This window comes from Crassostrea angulata, chromosome 8 (genome assembly GCF_025612915.1).
Source record: "Crassostrea angulata isolate pt1a10 chromosome 8, ASM2561291v2, whole genome shotgun sequence".
Taxonomy (NCBI): domain Eukaryota; kingdom Metazoa; phylum Mollusca; class Bivalvia; order Ostreida; family Ostreidae; genus Magallana; species Magallana angulata.
This window is the reverse complement of record NC_069118.1, coordinates 415,851-438,103: the sequence shown is the minus strand read 5'-3', so window position 1 is coordinate 438,103 and position 22,253 is coordinate 415,851. Positions and strand designations below refer to the sequence as shown.

General features: G+C 32.6%; 2 protein-coding genes across 7 annotated transcripts; both read right to left on the bottom strand.

Moving 5' to 3' along the window:
* Positions 1 to 2,407: 2,407 nt before the first annotated feature.
* Positions 2,408 to 6,351, bottom strand: LOC128158349 (interferon-induced protein 44-like). 3 transcript variants are annotated; one of them, XR_008239967.1, is made up of 8 exons: positions 5,800 to 6,351; positions 5,442 to 5,509; positions 4,299 to 4,496; positions 3,897 to 4,043; positions 3,547 to 3,718; positions 3,027 to 3,440; positions 2,779 to 2,868; positions 2,411 to 2,694 (listed from the first exon to the last, which is right to left on the bottom strand). XR_008239967.1 is itself a non-coding variant. In XM_052821140.1 (6 exons), exons 1-6 carry the CDS (start codon positions 6,323 to 6,325, stop codon positions 3,133 to 3,135), a joined length of 1,419 nt encoding a protein of 472 aa, XP_052677100.1. In that variant the 5' UTR covers positions 6,326 to 6,351; the 3' UTR covers positions 2,408 to 3,132. The 3 variants fall into 3 exon arrangements, 1 of the variants encoding a protein (XP_052677100.1); XR_008239966.1 differs by having other exon boundaries at positions 2,410 to 2,868; XM_052821140.1 differs by having other exon boundaries at positions 2,408 to 3,440.
* Positions 6,352 to 14,539: 8,188 nt separating this feature from the next.
* Positions 14,540 to 22,076, bottom strand: LOC128159942 (interferon-induced protein 44-like). Of its 4 annotated transcripts, none has more exons than XM_052823177.1 (7): positions 22,016 to 22,076; positions 20,696 to 21,232; positions 19,232 to 19,281; positions 17,401 to 17,598; positions 16,552 to 16,698; positions 16,291 to 16,462; positions 14,540 to 16,098 (listed from the first exon to the last, which is right to left on the bottom strand). In XM_052823177.1, exons 2-7 carry the CDS (start codon positions 21,222 to 21,224, stop codon positions 15,743 to 15,745), a joined length of 1,452 nt encoding a protein of 483 aa, XP_052679137.1. In that variant the 5' UTR covers positions 21,225 to 21,232; positions 22,016 to 22,076; the 3' UTR covers positions 14,540 to 15,742. The 4 variants fall into 4 exon arrangements, with proteins under 4 accessions (XP_052679137.1, XP_052679136.1, XP_052679139.1 ...); XM_052823176.1 differs by having other exon boundaries at positions 22,025 to 22,073; XM_052823179.1 differs by having other exon boundaries at positions 22,029 to 22,065.
* Between the last annotated feature and the right edge of the window lie 177 nt (positions 22,077 to 22,253).

The window sequence follows — 22,253 nt, the reverse complement described above, 5'->3', positions numbered from 1 at the left end:
GGAATAGAATCCTCCTGACTTGATGTGCTACAGGAGTAACATTCTCATCTATGTGTAACTTAAAATTCTTCATCTTTAAAACACCATTGAAATACATTTCATAGTTGGTAAATGTATCGGCTTCCGACAGAAAATTTGCATTCCAAGTTCTGTTGCTATTTAAGTCTTAGTAGTGCCTGTCCTTTACCTTGGATCACAATGAACTCTGCTTTTACTGTTGAAATTCCCAGTGCAATAAAGCTTCCTAAGATGTCCAGTGGTTTGGCACTTCCATACTGACAAAGCTCCTTATCTGATATCTTTTCTCTTCTTGAGCTCTTCCCATGGATAGCGATCGATGACATTACAACTAGCACCAGAGTCGACATTCATCAAAATATCTTGTACTCCACCAATATTTGTGGTAACTGTTTGGTAATTCTGTCTACGGCCGACTGCAAGTGTTTCTTGTGAGTTGTCCATAGACAATGTAAATATATTAGGGATGGTATTCTAATCGGTTAACCGATACGATGGTTATCGGTTACAGATTATGTAGTCGGTTAAAATCGGACAAAAAATTACAAAACTCAACAATAAAGACTACGAACGTTTATATGTTAACACTTTTATGCATCGCTAAGAGCTTTAATTTGGAGATAATTAATTTTCTCCTTGCTTTATTAAAGCGATATGTACTGGAGTTATAGGTGCTAATTACTGTTTAAACACCTCAAAACTGCTCTAATTGTTCACCGGGTTTTTTTCAATCATGCGTGAATGATAATGAAATTGTCATTGAGGCATAAACACATTCTTTCTGTCGCCGTTTTGATAAGAAAATTCTTGCTATTGTACATGATAATGTTAAAAATATAGATGCTGCATTCTCGAAACCTGACAAGTCATCATTATCTAGGCCACACAATACACCTACGTGTAAAAGAGGCATTAGTTTCAAAATTACTTTGAGCTCTCGCTTCTACTAGATGATTTACCATTGATTAATCGCGCGCGACCAGAGACCATCAGCAAAGAACAACCACCCCACCCCAAAAAATGCAAAGCTAAACAATCGTTGGTCTTTCTAGCAGCGTTTCAACACGAGCTAAACGGATCTTAAAGTGAAGCGTAAAAGTATTAAAATAGAAAGGAACGCAAAACGTTGATCTTCTCAAATGGTGGTCTGAATATTAATTACTGTTTCTTTCTTGCAGTACTAGCACGAAAATATTATCAAAACAAGGTACATCAGTGCTATCTAAAAGGATATATGTGATCTTTTTTTATTGAAATGATGTCATTAAACTTGACTATGCTAACAAATTCGCATATCTGTTTTCTTGCACGTAAAAATAAATTTCATTTGAGAATTTAATAATAAAAATATGTTTACAAAAATTAAGTTCTTATTTCTGATACAATTAACCAGTTAATCGGTCGGAACGTCTTGCAATTAAGAGATTAGCAATTTTGTAACTGATTGCCTTCCCTAAAATATATAAGCGTCATCGGAGTCAACCTGATCGTTTGTGTCCATCAGTCTAACTCGTTGCTTTGGTTGCTCCATCCAAAAATATTTGTGAGTTTTTTGGTGTGGAAGATTTACAGCGCTTAGCGAAGTGACCTGGCTAGATGCATTTTTGACCGATGGCTGGACATGCTGGTCTGACTTGTGTCCTTTGGCCACCCTATAACAAGTTATACGTGAGTTCGGTTTGTGTTTTTGTACTCTTACTTTCTTCACGAAAGCTTCTGAATTCCTCCTTTAATTCCGGTAGCTTGTTGTTAACTTTGTTCAAAAGCCCTTGCTGTAGTTAACGTTTGCTCAAGTGTCAAATCACTCCCTCATTTAGTAATTCCCTTCGTAAGTGAGACAATTTACATTTTTCGATGACTTGATCTCTAATATGCTTGTCCGCCTGGTCAAAATTACAATGTTGCGCTTTCAATCGAGTCACAATCTGATCCACACTCTCTGTCGGTTCTTGTGTCATCAAACGAAACCCATGCCTTTCGAATGGTTTGTTTACCCGAGGCCGGAAGTATTTGTCATGCTGTTCCATAGCTATGTCGTACAACATCTCATCTCCGTCAAGTTCGAGAACAGCAAGAAATATGAAATGTGAAATAAATACCCTGCACCTCCACAATGTCATAATAAAGCTCTCCTTTTCTGTGCCGCATTTTCTTTTTTCTTTACCAACTACAAATAACTCAATGGCTCTGCGCCATTTTTGCCATCTCAACCCTACCGTAGTCGGTTCTTCATCACAATCAAATGTATGAATTCCCCCTAAATCAGTCGTCACTATCTGCTCCATTTTAAATTACAATGTCTGTTCTGAATCCTCGTCGCCAATGTAGTATTCACTAGGATCAATATCGATTGTAAATGACCAATCAAATGGAATACACACTATGCTCGACTCTTTAATCAAGGGACATAATCAAAAAATGAATATCAACACAGATTCATTGTTCATACATATAATCATTACAAGGTAGTCATTTAGAACGCATCTCTGGAATAGCGCATGAACACGTCAAAATGTATGGGGGAAATCCCATTCTAAGAATAGCACAACGGTATGTAGGATCAGTCACACACATGATGAAAGCGGGGCGCAAGTAAAACAGTTTACCTGCCTGCCGGGGTGGACGTAACCGGTTGTGGTCGCTCACTACGAATAAACTCCCTCAGTTTGTCGATATCTGTGGACCAAGTATATGTTACATTGGTTAAATTGACCATATTTTGTGTTGATTTCATTATTTGTAAATAACTGTAAAAGCTACCTATCTCAAATCGTGTATTTGTCCATTTAACTTCTTTTGCTACTGTGCCCGAACTCACACACATATGCCCATTTGTTTCTGTAAATTGTTCTAAAAATAATTTCAAACAACATTTCTAAACTTTCTGGCTAAAATCAATACAAATCAAAAACAAGGATTTTTTTTCTGTACCATTGACGTCATTAAACGACCATTCATTGAATATACTGTTTATTACAGAGCTATAGACGTTAAAATTAAGAACTGACCAAATCAGTAAAATGTCTTGAACGTCTCTTAAAAACAGGTAGACCTCAATGCACAATCAAATTATTTCGACGAAATTAACCATATCTATATGGAAAACGATTCCAACTAATCTTTGCTTTGAACGTTCTTTCCTTCTGCTGCCATTTTGTCAAGTTGTTCATCCATGTAATCATCAGCAAAGTCCAGGCATCGCTGCAGAGCTTCCATTAACAAAATGTCCACTGTAGTCTTCAGCTTAGTCTCGCTCTCGTAATTCTTCACCGGAAGCACGTGGGCACGTGGAAGACCCATTATTTCTGCTACTTTCTCCACGGCGTCACAGACAGCGGTACTCGTAAACGTGTGTTTAACATCTTCATTTACAACCGGGCATATTTTGTCTAGTTTGGTTAAGAAGACAACCTGAGGTAACCCTGCATACAAAAGTTGAAAAATCTTGCTTAATGTGGTTTGACACCCCGCAATGTCATCTGTCAGATCGATAAAGATTTAGGTACTTTTATTTATACAATCTCTTACCTCTATGGTTCATTCTGACTTGTAGATCTTTCATCCGTTTTTGGACTTTGTCCGACATAACATCAACAGTGCTGCCATCTATGACAAACGCCACGCAGTGAATTTTGTCTTTTAGGTTTGGGTCTTTGATATATCCAGGGGTATCCGGTGTGAAAGGAACCAAAGGGTTAAACTAAAACAAATAGCATATAATGCCCAAAAGGCAACCTACGAGTCTAGTGTTTAACATGCGAAATAAATGATGGGGTTTGATTACAAGTTGTAAAATATTGACTAGTATTTGTTTTTGGTTTTCGGGAGAGATATGTTGTAAAGATCACATTGTATTGCTTTAAGGAAATTATAAACACCTGGTACCGGTCAGGAATATTTCCATCCAAAATAAATGAAATTTCCTGAGCATCAAGTGCAAATTCTTCCTCAAAGCCACGAGTGTCGCACACGCGAAAGTTAAGAAACTTCCCTTTGGAAAAATCCTTTACTTTGTACTGTCGATACTGATAAGAAAAAATGAATAAATAAAAGCTCATTTTTTTCTTTACATAAATGATAAATAAAACAGGATTTCTATCATTGTTTTGTGGTTCAATTTAACATGAGCATTAATATAACCACTCAAGTAATCTGCATGTTGGTTAAAAGGTTTGTTGCTTAATTGTTTTATCTTACACCTCTCTCTCTCTCTCTCTCTCTCTCTCTCTCTCTCTCTCTCTCTCTCTCTCTCTCTCTCTCTCTCTCTCTCTCTCTCTCACCATCGTTGTCACACTGTGTTCGAAGCTCCCACTACAAGCCTTGCTGGTAATTTTCCCCCGGAAAATAGAGTTGACAGAGTTAAAGAAGCTGGATTTTCCTGCGCCTATCTGACCGATCAGAAGGATGTTTGCTGCTGTCACCTTTGTTTCTGTCATAGGTTTGTAGTCAAGCAAGGACTCCTTTAGTGCTTGCATTGTCTAAAAATCAAACTCATATCAACTGAGTGAATAACATATTCGTCATTAAACGATCTAAAAACACCATAATGATCATTATATTAGTTAAGGTTTGAATTACATCAATTACTCTCTTATAATCTTACGATCGGTTCTATAAAAGCACAAATGTTATCGAAACACTGTATATTCATTATTACAATGATAATAATCATTTTGAGATCAATGCAAGCAGTAACACTAGATTTTCCTACGATTCATTATTCTTATGCATTATTCTATGAAATTAATGTTAGACGAGAAACAAGTATTTTATGAAATAAAAAAGGATAATAGGAATGTCATTATTTGATACTGTTGTTTGGGGCTCTTCTATGTTTCGTCAGTTGAAAGAGCAATAAGACAATTATTTGCCACGTTTTTTATAATTTACTTTATTAGGTTTAAAAACCCATTTTTATTTTGCAAAGAGAGGAAAGGGGAAAAGAACGACCATGAATTTCCTCCGTAGATCCTAACCCTGTTTTAAACACTTTGTTTTAAAATTTCCAACAGCTCCGTGACTTCAAAGAAAGAAGAAATATTCCGCCAAGCTTCAATTGTTTCTCATGTCGGCTTTGTGAAAGATTTACACTTATACCGATATACATCCAAAAATAATATCTTATTTTTTAAATAGATATAGAGTTATAGAATATAGTTTGCAATTAGAGCCCAAAACAGTGATAAAAACTTTTATTATATTGCAGTCAAAAATTAAACCGCATCAAATTGAACAGTGCAAATCCATTTTCAACAAATGATAATATAAATAAATTGCAATTTCCCCACCAATTTCGGGAAAGACTGAGTATTTGCGATGGAAATTTAATGATAACTGAGCGCATTCTTATGACGTGTTAATAATGTATTAAAACCATACAGTATTATAGAACAGTTTTGTTATAACAAACCAAGTGTACATACTTCATTTGTCCATCCATCGTGTTCTCTCCAGGGTTTGTCTAGATCTGGAACTGTCTGACCCGGCCCATCTTTATATATCAAATATTGTGTAAGATAAAGAGATAAATTTCAAAAATGATTTCATCTTAATAGTAAGTGGGTTTTTTTCATTAGAGTAGATCTATCATTATTCGGGGTTTTTTTTCTTTCGAAGTTGATAAATACATGTATATAATTAATGACTGAATCAGATACATAAAATTAAGTTATGTCTGGTCATTACAATCAGAAAACTCTTATATTAAGTATGTCTTTGACTGGTATTGTTAAACATTTTATATCTATAATTTAGTTTACAAAATTGTAAAAATCATCTAACCTATTACTTTGTAAACCTCCGAGTCTGTGACTTGAAGACTGTTGTTTGTTATTGTGTTTGCGTTCTGTCCATTAAGTTTGTAACTGTTTCCAATACTGTGTACGTATCCATTCAGTGAAAACCCACTCCCTGACTTGGATATTGTTCCACTTAATGTATGAATATCATGCCCGCTGCCAAAGGTTGGACCATAATTACTCTGTCCCAATCCAGCAAACGTTGGCTGACTGATTGGAAACTTCAGTGGATTGGATGATCCATTATACTGCAAACGGAAAAGGAAGGCGTTCGAGTCGTTTATGTAATTGCCACTAGAGTTCCAGCTCTGTGACAGGTAGCCGCCGTAGATAGTGTTGTTTGTGTTGTACAGGACTGTTACCGTGGCGCCCTGACCGTCACACTTCTGGTGAAAAGTCGGGGCCGAACACCCGTCCCTGCTGATTTTGTACAACAACTGAAAGTGACAGGTCCTACCGATCCACGTGACCAGTTGGTCTCTGTATTTCTTGCTAAGAAGCTCCGGCATAGTATGTATTTTTTGAGTAAGTTGATTCTTTAAAATTCAAACGATGAAAAGTGTCATTTCTCATCCATATTTAAAGAAAAGAAAGACAAAAGTAGACAATCATTATTCATAAAACAAAAAAAAAGTATACGACTTATGAAAATAAATAAAAATCTAATTTTTCCTTAATGCCATATTGTTGATTGAAACAATAAATAATTTATATGCAACTTAAAGCTTAAGTCACAACTGGTTGTACGTTCGTCTTTACAGGCGGATTTTGATGAAAATCTTGCGAGACACGCAAGTGCATCGTACGATTTTGGAAAGACTGCCCGCCCTAAAGCAAGCATGGTGGCTGTTGGACATGAACAACAATAACCACAGTTTCCTTGCAAGATCTGAAAACTACGCTCAAGAAACCGTAAAAGGACCATACGATTTGACTTGTACGAATGACGTAATAAGATCTCACGTGTCCTTTGCGTTACAGGTACGTTGACTGCAAGTCGCAAGTGCTTGCCATCAACATATAAATTGAACGTACAATAAACGTACGTCACATTTAGGTCATGCCTACATCAATTGCGCGGGGTGCGTAATCAAGATTTTAGAAAAATGATTATGAAAACAATCGCCATCACGATAAGGGAATCGTTAGTTTTACCATTCATCAAAATCAAATCAAAGATTATAGTATTAAATCTCCTTCTAAAACCCATAATCAAACACATCAAATAATCAAACAAGTTCATTTTGACAGAAAGACGAAAGGCAAATAAGAAAAAGTAACTGAATATTGAAGTAGATTGTAGAGAAATCTCAGAAATGGCATGAGATTTCTCAATCACTTCGACCTGCAAGCGTGCTAAGATAAAATCATATATAATAGAATGTCGGATTAAGGAGAAGAAAAATGATATGATATACGCGCATAACGATATTTTTTACTGATTAAAAACCAACTACACAAAACAACTTCAACACATCCTACCGGAGGAAGTTGTTTTTTGTGAGTATGATAATATACGATTGAAAACAGAGTACTCCTTTCTCCACTTTGAAAAAACTGATTATCATTTTGACCATCGGAGTTTTATGAAATTGTTTTCATAATTGTATCAAAGCAGTAATTACTTGCAAAACCATTACAACTGACTTGCAGTTAATCTACGACACGAATGTTATTACTGCTGTTCGCAAGGCAAACTTACGTCTGGTGCACGACAATCGCACGATGGAAGTACGGTTCCTACGAGCATCGCACGTTGCGAGTGTCATCCCGTCTAAAATCAAAATTGTTCGTGACACCTACGACTGGCACGCCAAACGTCCAATCGTCTTATGTTGCAACCTCAATCACTTCAATGCGATTTTTAACGCTATGATCAGCCACGGGAGCCATGAAAGGCAAAACCCGTAGCACGCGCATGATTACAAGTTCAAGTTCAAGTTCAGTTTATTCACTCAGACCAAATAATTTGGTACAAGAGGAACATATATATAATACACACAAATACAAATCGTCAGAGGTACATACAAACAGGTACATTTTCATACAGGGATAAAATATAAATAAAAAAGAACAGACTATAGAATCACTACTTATGTTAGATTTTAGTATAAAGGATCATAATAGGAAAACAACTAAGAGGAGCAGACAGCATCAAAAAATTTTGAAATAAATACACATAATTTTCTCATAATTACCAAACACGTACGGCCAGTTGGGACAGAGGCTTTACATGATAAATTTAATGAAATGACAGCTTAAAACATGATTTTTATTGTCTTTCCAAAATCCAAAAAGGATCACATCCTTTAAGATATTCACCAGCCTCTTTTTATTTGGCAAATTATGAAATTATCTATCATGGTTTTGATATTGTTCAAATGAGAGTGAAAAAAGTAATAGATTTTGATTATTGTGATTAGCTTTAATTGTTTGATAATTTAATAATTGATACAGTATTGGTGATTTATAGACCCACTAACAGTTAATTTCGTTCTGGTTTGTGACCCTGTCCTTTCAATGAATAGTTCATGTATATATTATCTTACTTGATTAAGCTCTGTATGGAGGCTAGGTGGTCATCATATCAACCTTTAGATCTTAAACTTTTAAATATTATTTTTTTTCGGTAATAATTGTTTATATAGGTTTATTAAGGTAGTCCATCCATAACTATCATATTTCATATCTAATAGATTGCAAGTTTGATCACTAAAATCTTAGTGTGATTTTAAGGAGTTTATTAAATAATAATGTTTCACTTTTGAAATCTTTAAAAAATTATTCTAATAAATTTATCATATGTTGAAGTTAACATTGAAGTCTATGGGAAAAATGCATTTTTAAATATATTTCTTTAGTACAAGTAATTTTCTCACATTGTTCTTGGTAAAAAGTTGCAAAAGCTTTCTCCGTATTCGAATATGCTAAAATAATTCATAGTTTACGATACATATTTTCAGAAAATGATTTTTTCAATTTTCCTAAAGGGCAGACAACTCTTTAAAAAAGTTTTAAGTGCACACAGTTCATTTAATTGACTTTATACATACACCCAAGTTTAGTCTATGTCAGCCTCATCAAAGCTCTATAATATGTATTTGTTGTAGTATAGATCAATCAAAATTGTTAAATTCACCTTAGTTATGGATGGACTACCTTAAGTCAAGCATAATTCCAAATACATTTCAGCTATCCTATATCCTATATTTTAATACAGAGCTCTTCGTAAATATATCGTTTAAATGGACATGACCATTGCACCTTATTATATACAACAACAACATATTCGGTGTTTAATGCAATAGCTTTACACTTATATTCACCTACTTGCCTACCTTTCCTAGATATCTTCTAGTCGCTATTAAAAAAATCCTAAATTTGGTTTAGTATTTTCTGAAAACAATCTTCGATTTATCCTAGTTTCGTTTTAAAGTGCAAACATGAACAAGAGTATGGTGTGCCATTTATGTCTTTACAAGCTTATTATTTTAAAAAGATTAGGAATGTTGTATAGGTATTGTTTTTTTAAATATACTTGGCTAGTTCTTGTTTTCTTTTTCTGGATTCTAAACTTAAGAAATTATTACAATTTATCGCACAAAAGTAAAATAACAATTATTTTATCGCCTTAATTATGTTTTAAGTTCTTTAGAAGGTAAGAAGAAATAGATTTACATATCATACCGATAACCAAAAACTTACGGATTTATACAAAACATATACTAATAGAAGTACAATAAAAAAACCTTTATGTAGCGCTGACCATATTGCTGTTTTTAAAACAATATGACCTGTATTTTTTAGACTTTTATTTTGCTGCAAAAACCTGCTAGTATATCAAGTCTGCATGTAAATTAAATTTTAATGATAAATTAGACTTGAAAAAACATTAGTATTTGTCAGAAGAAAGATTTCTCTTCTAAGGAATATATAGCAGATCAATTTTTGTACAATACGATAATGATTAAGTTTTGCTTCAATTAAGGCATCTTTTTTTCACAAAAATATGACAGACAGAAATTTAAAAACCATAATATTTTTGTCATTTTAGCAGAAAATAACATTTTCGTAAAAAAAATTTCAACATAAAAACTGCAGTTCATATTGCTTTAAAAAGGCAATAGAAATAGAGAGGGTAATTACTAGTTTCTCGGGTCTTTCCGACAAAAGAAGACCTCTTCTATACGATGATACGATTACTTCCAGAACAAAATTAATATGCAAGTGTATGCATAGTTTGCACGCTTATTTTTATGACTGTATGCCAATGTGCGAAAACAAGCTTGTCGCAGTGTACATACACCGTGAGGCTGCAATCCTACTTATTACTTATAATTTTAACTTTGCAAAGATAGCTCTCTGAATTTCCCGCAAACCACTGCCAATATATTTCCTCTCCAATCTCACTAAGAGAAGCGAGAAGTGTATATTTGCGTGTATATGTATCAGAAATTTATCACGTTGTATGAAAAAGATACAGACACGAAGACCACTGGGCCCGTGGGTGCAGGCAATACCTATGTGCAGTCTTTCAAAACGACGATGCGCAATTTCATCTAGAAACTGACCAGATTTGTAACATCTTTGAATTTCTCCAAGAACTGTCTAATTCTTTCCCAGAATTCTAATTTACGCGAGCGCAATTGAAGTTTAATCCCTAACTTAATTTTTCAGCCCGCGGGCTGATTAATAAGATCATAACAATATATCTGTTAAAAGTAAACGGTCTTATTTCTCTTATTTTATATTTTCTTGATCAAAGTCCATTCAATCTTTTGCTAGTTGTTTTCTTTTTTCCGTTGAAGCTGCAGATCCGTTGACCCTGGTCTGAAAAAATTCGGATGGATGACCTGAGACCTACAGTTCCTTACGTGTTAAGAAATTGCAATTTACGATGCACAAAAAATCTGGCTGGTTTTGGCCAAAATAAACTTTATTTACACCCAAAGAAAAAAATGATAGCTAGAAAAATTGATATCAATCAATGAAATAAGCAATTTCAACTTGTTTTTTTTTTTTATCATTAATTCAAAATTTCTTCATTAATTATTGTGCATATAACCAAGGTTGACTTGTTGACCAACATTGACAAAATATGTCATGAAGTACATAACGATGTAACAAATACCTTCACAAGTACGCTGACTGTTAAATTGTTATCAAAGCAACAGAAATAACGTGTCTTTCACGTTACAACGTGTTTCTGCTAAAAAAAAAAATGACGAAAGTGAGAGAAACCTAAACACTTCTATTTTGCAGTTTATGTACATCATGTACAATTATCAACAACTACGTCAACGATAGTAAAATAAAACACTTTCTGTCCTCACGATGGAAGTTGAACTTGTCTAGATTCCAACCTGAAACAAAACCTTTTACATTCAGGATGTATTTTGATTAATGGATAATTTGTTCTGTAACGAGGATTTTTAAGGATCGCCTTAATCTTCATTTTGTTTTGTTAGTTTCTCACAAGGTGAACAGTGCACAGGATGTTATGTTATATTCGAAACATATATGTATATATATAAGCATATCTGTGCGTTTTTACATATATTTATTTTTTGTGTTATGTGTTCAGGTGAATGAAATACCTGAGAGCGATTGAGCTTGAATAGAGCCCTCACCCCTGCAATTCTAACAATAGTATTTTTCTGAAGGTTCACGTCAAAATATAGCTGAGGCAAAAGTATATCCAAATTCTCTTTCGTTTTTGGCGTTTTCCAGAGACATGGTTGGATTTTTATGAGCTGAAAAACAACGTGTCAAGTACATGATTCTTTCACTTTTGTAAAAATACAAGGTCACTTGAATTATTGATGTCAGTTGTTTCGACAGGAGAGTGAAAAGGTCCGGTCTTGATTTTAAAGCACATATATAACTTTGATGTAAAGAACTCTCCTGCCTTTGTTGATGGCGGTGGTTTTTTTGCTACTTAATTCTTTAGGGATTATTGTTTTAAAAGTTGTTACGATGGATTTTCCCAGAATTTTGTTTTTAATTAAATACCCACATCTAAATTTGCGTGGTTTTGGTAAATAGGTTTAGTAAAAATTAATAACATTTGATGCTCAACATATATGGCAGTCGTGTATAAATAAACGCTATTGAAATCAATAACTAACATGGCTGTCTTTGGACATGCACACATTTTCAGGAGATCGAAGGATTCAATTTTTATTAACTTCATATAGTAAATTTGTTACATTAAATGTTTAAAATTTATCAGTTTAAACTTAACTATAAAATTGTAAACTGTTATAGTTAAGATTAAATTGATGAATTTTATACTTTTAATTAACAAAAAAATTACCAAAAATATACCTGCCTCCCCCATACAACGATAATCCTTTGGAACACCCCCCCCCCCCCGCACCCCACCCGGTAATAACTTTTTAGATCCGCACATATTGAAGATAACAAAATAAATGATGTACATTAATGACTTCATTATAGAATTTATTTATCAACTTTTAGGCAAAGTTAACTTTTTATAATCAACTTTAGGTATCTATATATTTAAAGATAAAGGAAAATAATTTTACATTACAATTTTTCAACCAAGACCTTTATTTTAAACTTTTGTTTTTTCACACATGGTTTTTGTCTAACGTGCGAGTACCCATTATTGCTGAGTACCCATTTTTGGCGATCGTATAAAAACAACAAGATTTCCGCTATATATTCGTTGTTATAAGCTACAAACCAAAATAAATAAATAAATAATACAACTTTAAGACACTATAAGAGTTGGGAACGAAGAAAATTTATTTCAGACATCTCAGAACTCACCACTACAAAGTAAGCCTATGAAAACGTATCCCATTTGTATGCGTGCGATGACACATGCCGCCGAATGTTTGACTTGTAATCCACTTTGATGACAGGTTTTTTTTTGTTAGAGTCCACATTTACCTCCGTTTTATGATATTTGAAAAAAATAAGCAAGATACCATTTTTACTACACAATACTTAACAAATAAAGCCGAGCGTCTGCTTGCTTGTAAGACGCCATTTTTTTTTACAACCTGAGGCAGATCAAAGATTTATCCCCGTGCACCTGCGGCGTAACTTGGAGGCGTTGTTATTAAATTTCAGACACATAATTTCTTTTACTGGACACACTACCTTATTATTAAAAATCTTTTATTAAATATACAATGCATTTCTTTATTTTTTTAAATCATTTGTCTCGAGACATGGGAAGCACATGTTCCTCTGTATGTGTGCATGTGGCCGCAGGGACATCATAAACAGATTTGCTTATGATGTGATTGAATTGCATTTATGATATATTTTTTTACGTTGTATTCTAATACGTTATCTTATCTTGTTGGATTCTTTTAAAAATTTGACCTTCAATTTCTGAAAAATGACGAAAAGATTTAAGCACCAATAATGGGTACTCGAACTTCCTGTTAATCAAAGGTCATGAACATTGTTTATTCCTAGTCAAAAGTAAGTCGATATTGATGAGAATAAAATAAAAATAATTACTCAAATTAAATAAATGACACAATTCAGAGATTTGCATTGAAATTTTTACATGACAGCTTACATGAAATGAGTAATAGAGAGAACTTTTGTATTTTTCGGCAATAATGGGTACTCGCACGTTTTAATATCGTCGATTTACTTATTTTCTATAAGTTTGAATGATTATTATCACCATAATCGGGATTCAGTGTGACCTGTTAGTTTGATGATTGCATAAGTATTGCAGAAGGATAAGTTGATGAAGTTTAATTATGTACTGTGTAGATATTTTGAGAAGTTCTAATTTATGGATTGTATGAATGGTGTTGACAACAATAATTGCACGTTTTTAGGACCTACGTACATTTTCTCCTCAAATTTTGATTTTTATCGTATTATTTAAAACGATGATGCATTTTCTGAAAACAGTCTTTAAGGTTTTCACTTTCGTTTTGTAGCATTTGCAAGCTTATGGTGTGCTGTTATTGTAGATAAATTTGTTGACGTTATATGCCAGTGTCACAGTGAATTTGCATTTTGCATACACTGAATAAGAATTATTTTGACCTTACAAACCTTGTCCGTGTTATGGCAGGCACTATTTCAATCGACATTGTGACAATGGCAAGGCGTTTAAGCGTTTGTTTTTGAATTTTTAAAATTCCGTTCTTTGCATAAGAATCTATTTATCGTTTGAAACCATAGACCATTGTGACATCAAAACTGCACCAAATATAATTGCCTAATTTCATACTCTTTAAAGTCAGGTGTCAAGATATTTACAACAACATCTATATCATTTAAGAATACGACAGAGTTATACATGCCATAAATAATAGCAATTTAGTATTTATATATAGGATCAAGGTTATAGAACAAATGAAATCAATATAATACGAAACACGAATTAAAAAATGAATGAATGTCTTCCTCAGATTATAAAACGTTTCTTATCTAATAGCAAACACGTCATAGAAATCATTATTTGTTAGATTAAAAGATTTTTTTTCATTTTAATTATATGATATAAACATATTAGTATACAGAATAAAGCAATGACATAATATATCTATCTCTATCTCTCTCTCTTTATATATATATATATATATATATATATATATATATATATATATATATATATATATATATATATATATACTGTATATATATATATATATATATATATATATATATATATATATATATATATATATATATATATATATATATATATATAATATCGATACAGCAATTCATTGCTACTCATATAAATCAAAGAAAAAGACAGACAGAACATAAAAGACAACAAATGTATACAAAATGATTTTAAATGATGTTGCAGATATTAAGGTCAGGTGATTTTTTCTTATCCCAACTTCTATTGAAATAATCATTTATTGGTGTTTTATAATATTAAAAGAAAAAATGTTTAGACATCATTTACACAAAAGTAATTTTTTTTATTTGATAACCAAGAAACAGTCTATCTTTAGGCTATAACCGATATATTAATGATATTATTTTTGAATATAGAGAGGAACAGAAAACGAAGTAAAACAAAAAATCATAAAACGTCGAATGTTAATTAATAGATCTTAACGTTCCCATGACCTTTTCTACTGAAAAACCAAAACAAAGTTGTTGGGTTTTTTTTTACATTCGTGCATCATATATACAAACTGTGACAGGAAACCAACTATATCTGATCAACCTGGATCTACTCAAGTCCATTCCTCTTGAGCTTTGTCATCATGCTCGCTAGATTTTTGAACAGACAAAGCATTTAAAATTTTAATAGACATAATAAAGTCTTCTGAAGAAATGCTCTGACTGTACTAAATATACATATTTTCATTAAACAACTCGGAACTTTTGATGACATTAAAAAAATGGAAAAAAGCGAACGCTTTCTGAGTTGTTATATTGGCAAATAAGGACATTTTAGAGAATTGTGTGATGGTAAAACATGAAATTATTCATAATATATGATTATCATTCGTATTTGGGCTGTAACAGTTTATAAGTCGCATAAAAATTAAAAATAAAAATTAAAAATAATAATTCTTAACATTAGAGGGGGTTTGTTTATTGGTGGGCGGGGGAAGGGGGGGGGGGGCGAGGGGAAAATAAACGTGGGTTGCAGTGTAACAAAGACATGTTTTGAATTTATTATTTTTATTTAGTATATCTTTTAAAGCGATGATTTCGTTTTAGGTTTGGTAATTTATTATGTTTTAAAACCACTATCCTCTCTGGTGTTTTTCATATGTTTCACTGCTTTATTTTTGATACAGACATATCCCTAACACAAAGTCCAGTGTGAGCATTTTTTTTTATTCAGTTACTTAGGTAGGAAACTTTTTTTATGTTTTAGAAACAGTGTGCATTGCAAAACCAACAATGTCACAATAAATAATTCAACTGATTTAACTTCCAAAGTTTCAGACCTAATTTATCATATTTTCAATTTTTTTCTCTATGTGATTCTGATCATTTTCAACTTCTGTGCAATTCATTTTTTCTTCTGCTGCTTTTCTGAGTAGTTGTTCATCCATAAAATCATCGGCAAACTCAAGGCATCGTTTCAAGGCCTTCATTATCAAAATGTCTAAAGCTGTTGTTAGGTTTGGTTCGCTTACGTAATTTTTGATCGGAAAAATGTGAGCAGATGGCAGTCCCATGATTTTTGCTGCTTTATTCACGGCTTCACAGACAGTTGTATGTGTATAAGTATTGGTTACATCGTCATCTACTTCTGGGCTTAGCTTGTCAATCTTTGTTAACAACACAACATGTGGTAAACCTATTTAAAAAGGAAATGTATATGAAAATTATTCTTAGTTTAGATTACATATGCATTTTAAAAAACGTTCAAATACTATTTTAAAGACAATAAAAATTATTATATGTTTTAAAGTACATTATTCTGAAATAAAGGAAAACTTCTTCGTTTGCCGTAATGTAGGTTCTCCACACCACGTGACCTATACTTTACCTCTATGGGTCATCCTGTCTTGTAGATCTTTCATGTGTTTAAGTACTTTGTCCGGCATTACATCAACGGTGCTGCTATCTATAACAAATGCCACACAGTGAATTTTGTCTTTTAATTCCGGCTTTTTGAGATACCCAGCGGAATCCGATTCAAAAGGTACCAAGGGATTAAACTACAACATAAAACAAACACAATTAAAAATGCATTGCAAATGCGTGTGGATTGCTGCTTAATACAACTCTGAAAAGAACGTAATATTACCCGGTAACAATCTGGAAGGTTTCCACAAACGATAAAGGAAAACTCTTGTGCATCAAAAGCAAATCCTTCCTGGAATCCACAAGTGTCACACAAGCGGAAATTTAGAAATTTCTTCGTGGAGCTATCTTTCAGTTCATAACGTCGGTACTGATAAAAACAATCAAACTTGTTATAAAACACATTTTAGATTTTTTTTTAATACTAACATAAATTTGGTTTGCAAAAATCTGATGGCTTCAAACTATTTTTTGTATTTAAAATTGTTCACTTGAAAAGCGCTAGCAGTGTTATGGGTTTTACATGTAAAAAACCAACAAATGAAAATAATTTCATAAAACTTTCGCTATTTCCAATATTTCAACGTAAGTGTATATTTTACATGTACTTTTTAAAAATAATTAGCTAAGTAAATCAGCCTCAGCTAGTATGTTAGTCTGGATATTTCACTCAAACGAAGAACGAAACTTTCCAAAGGAAGTTCTTTAAAAAAGCAATTGTTTTGCAACAGCATTTTCAAAATATGGTGCTATTTAACAAGTTTAGGAGACCTTGCTAAAGGCAGGTTAGATGAATGTTTTTCTCTTAAAAACTTTTCTTTCCGAATATTATAAAATACTGTCTGATTTTAATGTTTAATTATTTATAGTTTGCTATTTCAATTAAACGCAATTCTGTTTTAAGATTTATGTAAATTTCTGAGGTCTGCAGTAAAGAAAGGTAACAAATTAAATACACATGCAATGAACTACATGTCTAGATCGTTTCCTTAAGCAAAAATTGACGACGGTTTCATAACCAGGACAAATGTGTAGTATGTTAAGCTGTTTACAAAAGTACACTGTATCATACCATTGTTGTGATGCTGCGCTCTGAATTCCCACTACATGCTTTATTCATGACTCTGCCGCGAAATATTGAATCAACAGAATTAAAGAAGCTCGATTTTCCCGCGCCGATCTGACCAATCAGAAGGATGTTTGCTGCAGTCACGTTTGTTTCCATCCTGGGTTCGTAGACTTGCAACGTGTCTTTAAGTTCTTGCATTGTCTTTAATGTTAAAAGACGATATACGAAATGGATGGGTTATGTAAACAAATAAACAAATAAACCCGAAGCTAACTTAGTAAGGCTATACATTTTTTATCAAGGTTCTCTATTTAGTTATAAAGGAGGGCGTATTGCACCTATCTTGTAATACCTTCCATAGTCGTTTATATTACATAATATTAACGTTTTCGACAATCTTTATCTGTGATAACATTACGAATCAATTTTGAAGCATAAAACCCAATGATTTTATAAATGATGAGCGACACAAAATGGGCGCGTTTTATAGCATAACCGAAAAACGGTATTGGCTGCACTGCGTAGTAATCAAAAGCATGAGTGTGCTACATGAAAAGTAATGTCTTTAAGGTATCACACTCCTCAATGTGCTTGTATCAAGAATGTTTTGAGAAGTAAATCATTAAAATCTGTAGACAAAACATACTTCAACATACAAAGATAATGGGAGGTCAATTTTCATTCCTTTGAGTTATGGCCAATTTAATTTGAGATTTTTCCCCTAAGATGCGATTTCAGCCTGATTAGGATTTGTTGTCAGTGTTTTTGAGTAAGGAAACTTATTTCCTCAAATATTGTTTTTAATTATGCACAATGGTCACCCTGAATAGAAGGATTACGAGAAAAAATTGTACGAAGCTGAATTAACTTTTTGGTGACCATTTTTGCACTTAAATAGACAGTTTCTAAAATAGTTACAGTTTGATTTGAAATAAAAACATTTCTAATATCAGGAATTTTATCAGACTAATCCACTTTGCCTAGATATGTATTCAGTATCATTTTGACATAATAAAACATGGGGGTCAATGATGTCAAATTTTAGTTATATGACTTCAAAGGTAAAATTCGCGCAAAATTTGACTAAAAAAAATCTTTCTATACATTTGCAAGATTTTATTTATGCTAAACGTGTATCACTCTCTCAAAATTTTAATTGTGTACATGTCATACAGAACCTATAGAACATGAAACAAACTTATCAAATGTTTAAATGTGAATATTGAATAAAGTATAATAAAAAGAACAGTATATTTAAAATTGATAAAATTGCTTGTTTCTGTCATTTTCGTCTAAAATTCCTCCGAATGAAAAATAGTTTCCCTAAAAACGTGTTTGTTTCTAGATTTTCTTTATGAATGTTGTGCAATTATGAAATAATGATCTTTCTTTGATGATTAAATAAATAAAATCATATTCATTTAAAATATAATGATCATCTGTGCAATGAAATCAAAACGTTAGGAGTGAGATATTCTTAGAATATTATGAAGTGATAAATTCGGTCGGAGCGTTGTCATATTTATCATAAAGCCATTCGGGCTTTATTGGAATCATATCATGAATTTGAAGTATAATGTTAATTTACAAGGAAAAGGTTAGTTTTGTTTGCAAGATGAATAAAATCAAAATTAGACATGTCTAACTTATGTTTCATTGGTAAGATAACTATCAATGTTTATGATACAAACATATATTTCATCCACATTTATTTAGATTGAAGATATATAAGAAATATTTCATGTTGTTTTGTTGCATTCTTTGAACTTCATTCTAAAATATAATTGTTTATTTTCAAAAACACTTAATATCAATATAGATTGGTGACACAAACCTCGGTTGTCCATGCTGGGTGTTCTCTCCAAGGCCTTTCTTCTTCTTCACCTACAAATTGATTTAACTTTCTTACTGAAAAGGTAAAGATACTGTAAATCGATTTTTATTTGTGTTTTATGTGGGCTGCAGCTGAACGATAAATGAAATTCTTTCTTAGATCGGTATAAATTTTGTTGCTAAATATTCTTTGATAAAGTGCTTGGAAAGATGCATAATTCATCCTTTTTAAACTACTGTGGAATCATTAAAATTCGTGAGGGCCAATTTTCGTGTATTGCTTAAATTATACAGGTTCGCGGGGACATAATTTCGTGTATTCTCATATACCTTCAAACGGAAATATAACTTAATTTATTAATTCGTGGTGAATGTTAATTCGTGGGTGAGAGGTACCCATGAATACAACGAAAATTGAGCCATCACGAAATCTAATGATTCCACAGTATAAATTTCCATACTTAATAATTCAGTTCAAAAATTAGAATAAATAGTTATATTATCTACAATGATAAAATGTGATGAACTAAAATGTATTAAACGATTAATGACTCAGTGTAGAGTAAAATATTATTTGCTTTTTTCAACAACAATAATCTTAGAAGCTTCAAGTAAAAAACCAAAATGGGAGTGATAAGTATATAACATCCCATTAAAAACTGAAGAATTAATACTTTCTTAGTAAACATAAAAGGCAGTTACAAAGTATATGTATACAATCATGTATATTCATTGTAAACAAAAATGATTTGATATTTTGCTTATTGACTACTATTGGTTTCCACAATCTTAATGGTCCCGATTTTAGTCAAATCATATTTTCTGTTTACAATGCTTTTAATAATGCATTTCTAATGATCAACCGAAATGTGAGTGTCAGTCGAAGAGATATACAAGTAATAAACATGATATAGAGTGATAAACAAGATACATAGCCCACCATTCTTTGTCATATGTAAACAAGGTTCGTTTGTTACTTCTGTTCAATATACCGGTAAAAGTGCTTCAAGTTGATTTTTCTATCTTCTACTTTATTTTGAACCAAAAAAAGAGTCCCTAGCGTTTGTAACATTCATTTTAGGTCTAAAACTGGAATTTTCTTTTTAACTTCGTAACAAAACCATCCCTGAGCTTTGATTACATAACAAATAATTGTGAGCTCTCTACTTATGACTTGATGACTGTCACTCAAGTTCTGGTTGGCTGTTAGAAAAGTCTTACTGAAGCATTGTTTACTTTTAAAACCAAAATCGTGACCATGCCCCTTTAATGTCCCTTCAATATCTTGGTTTATATTAAAATACCTTTATCATTGAACAAATTTGGGAGTTTTTTTTAAATATGACACACAATATCTTAGTATGGATTTAGATATTTTTATATTTGGTTGCCAAAAAAATTGGTCGTATTTGTGTTTCATGTTCATGTAAGTGCAATAATTGTACAGATTATCGATATTTCTTACCTTCTACAATTCTGTAAACCTCCAGGTCGGTGACCTTCAGACTACTGTTTGTAATAGTGGCTACTGTCTGACCGTTCAGATTGTAACTCTTTCCAATGCTGCTGACGGATCCATTAAGAGGAAACTCATTCCCTGATCTGGTTACTGTTCCGGTAAAAGTATGAATATCATACCCATCGCCAAAGATTGGTCCGCATAAAGAGCTTCCATATCCAGCTTTGCTTTTGTCTTTTACTGGAAATTTCAATGGGTCGAATGATCTATTATGTTGCAACCGGAACAGGAAGGCTTCCGAATCATCAATGTATCCACTATCAGAGTCCCAGCTCTGTGACAGGTAGCCGCCGAATATCGTGTTGTTTGTGTTATACAGGACTGTTACCGTGGCCCCCTTATCGTCACACTGTTGATGAAATGATGTAGGTGAACATCCGTCCCTGCTGATCTTGTACAACAACCGGAAGTGACAGGCCTTACCGATCCACGTGACCAACTGGTCTCTGTATTTTTGGTTTAGGAGCTCCGGCATAGTTTATTCTAGAAAAAGCAAAAATTATAAATTTGCTAAATAAATAGCTAAAGGAATTTATATTAAGAGAAAAATCATAACTTAGAAAATAAAGGTGAGCATACATATAAATATCAATGATATGTTGTTATACACGTCTTCTTTGACAGTCAATAATTTTTGTATTTAATGTACTTATTGCGTAATAAAATATACGAGTCGTGTTTAATAGATATTCTTTTATCCTGACTTCTCATTTATTAAATAAACCGTCATGTAAATGATGTAACTTTTGTTAAAATACCATTTGCCGTTTTGAGTTCATTTCATGCCTTACATGTATCCTTGTAACACAAACTGCTGTTAGAAAACTAATTATTGCAAAATCTGGGTTGTGTTAAAGTCATGAAATGGTTTAAAGATTTAACTAGATACCAATGTAGCACCGCTCAGGCGTGACATGCGCTGTGCACATAACAGGATTGTACATGTGTACCTGACACTGTCTCACAAACAAAGGACGAATCGTGCAATTTTATCCTCTCTTGTTTATTACCAAAAATACATTGAATGTAAAATGTAAAAACCGGTTTACGAATTGGTTTTGCATTTAATAAATGAATAATCTAATACAAGGAATAGATGAAAATGCATACTGATATATATCAAATTGCAATGTTATAAGAATGCTTCAGTAAGTGTTTACTTATCCTTTTATCTAAGAATTTTGGTAGTACATATCAAGTTTTTTTCAAGTAACGTTAAAAAGATGTTATAAAAACAATAGCATACCAGAGAGGAAGTTTGCTTACTTTACTTACTTACTCTCCGTTCCAACCTTTTTAAATTAACCGGATGTTTACACGGTTGTCATCTCAATGCAGATAGAAAACAATGTAAGCAATAATTCTACTTTCGTTTTGTTTAATGAAGTGCCGTCATAATCATTGAAATTACTTTCAAATATTTTTTCATAAAAAGTACAGTTTCTTCGGCGTACATATGCACTGTAAACATTTTGCCTCGCAATTATGACATTTTTGGACCACT

Excerpts from the sequence above, each read along its gene's own strand:
- LOC128158349 (XM_052821140.1), bottom strand. The coding sequence starts at position 6,325 with ATGCCGGAGCTTCTTAGCAAGAAATACAGAGACCAACTGGTCACGTGG. Across the intron at positions 5,510-5,799 it reads GGAGGTTTACAAAGTAATAG|ATGGGCCGGGTCAGACAGTT; the intron begins GTTAGATGATTT and ends TGATATATAAAG. Across the intron at positions 3,719-3,896 it reads ATATTCCTGACCGGTACCAG|TTTAACCCTTTGGTTCCTTT; the intron begins GTGTTTATAATT and ends TATTTGTTTTAG.
- LOC128159942 (XM_052823177.1), bottom strand. The coding sequence starts at position 21,224 with ATGCCGGAGCTCCTAAACCAAAAATACAGAGACCAGTTGGTCACGTGG. Across the intron at positions 16,699-17,400 it reads AGCGCAGCATCACAACAATG|TACCGACGTTATGAACTGAA; the intron begins GTATGATACAGT and ends TGTTTTTATCAG. Across the intron at positions 16,099-16,290 it reads AGACAGGATGACCCATAGAG|GTTTACCACATGTTGTGTTG; the intron begins GTAAAGTATAGG and ends CTTTTTAAATAG.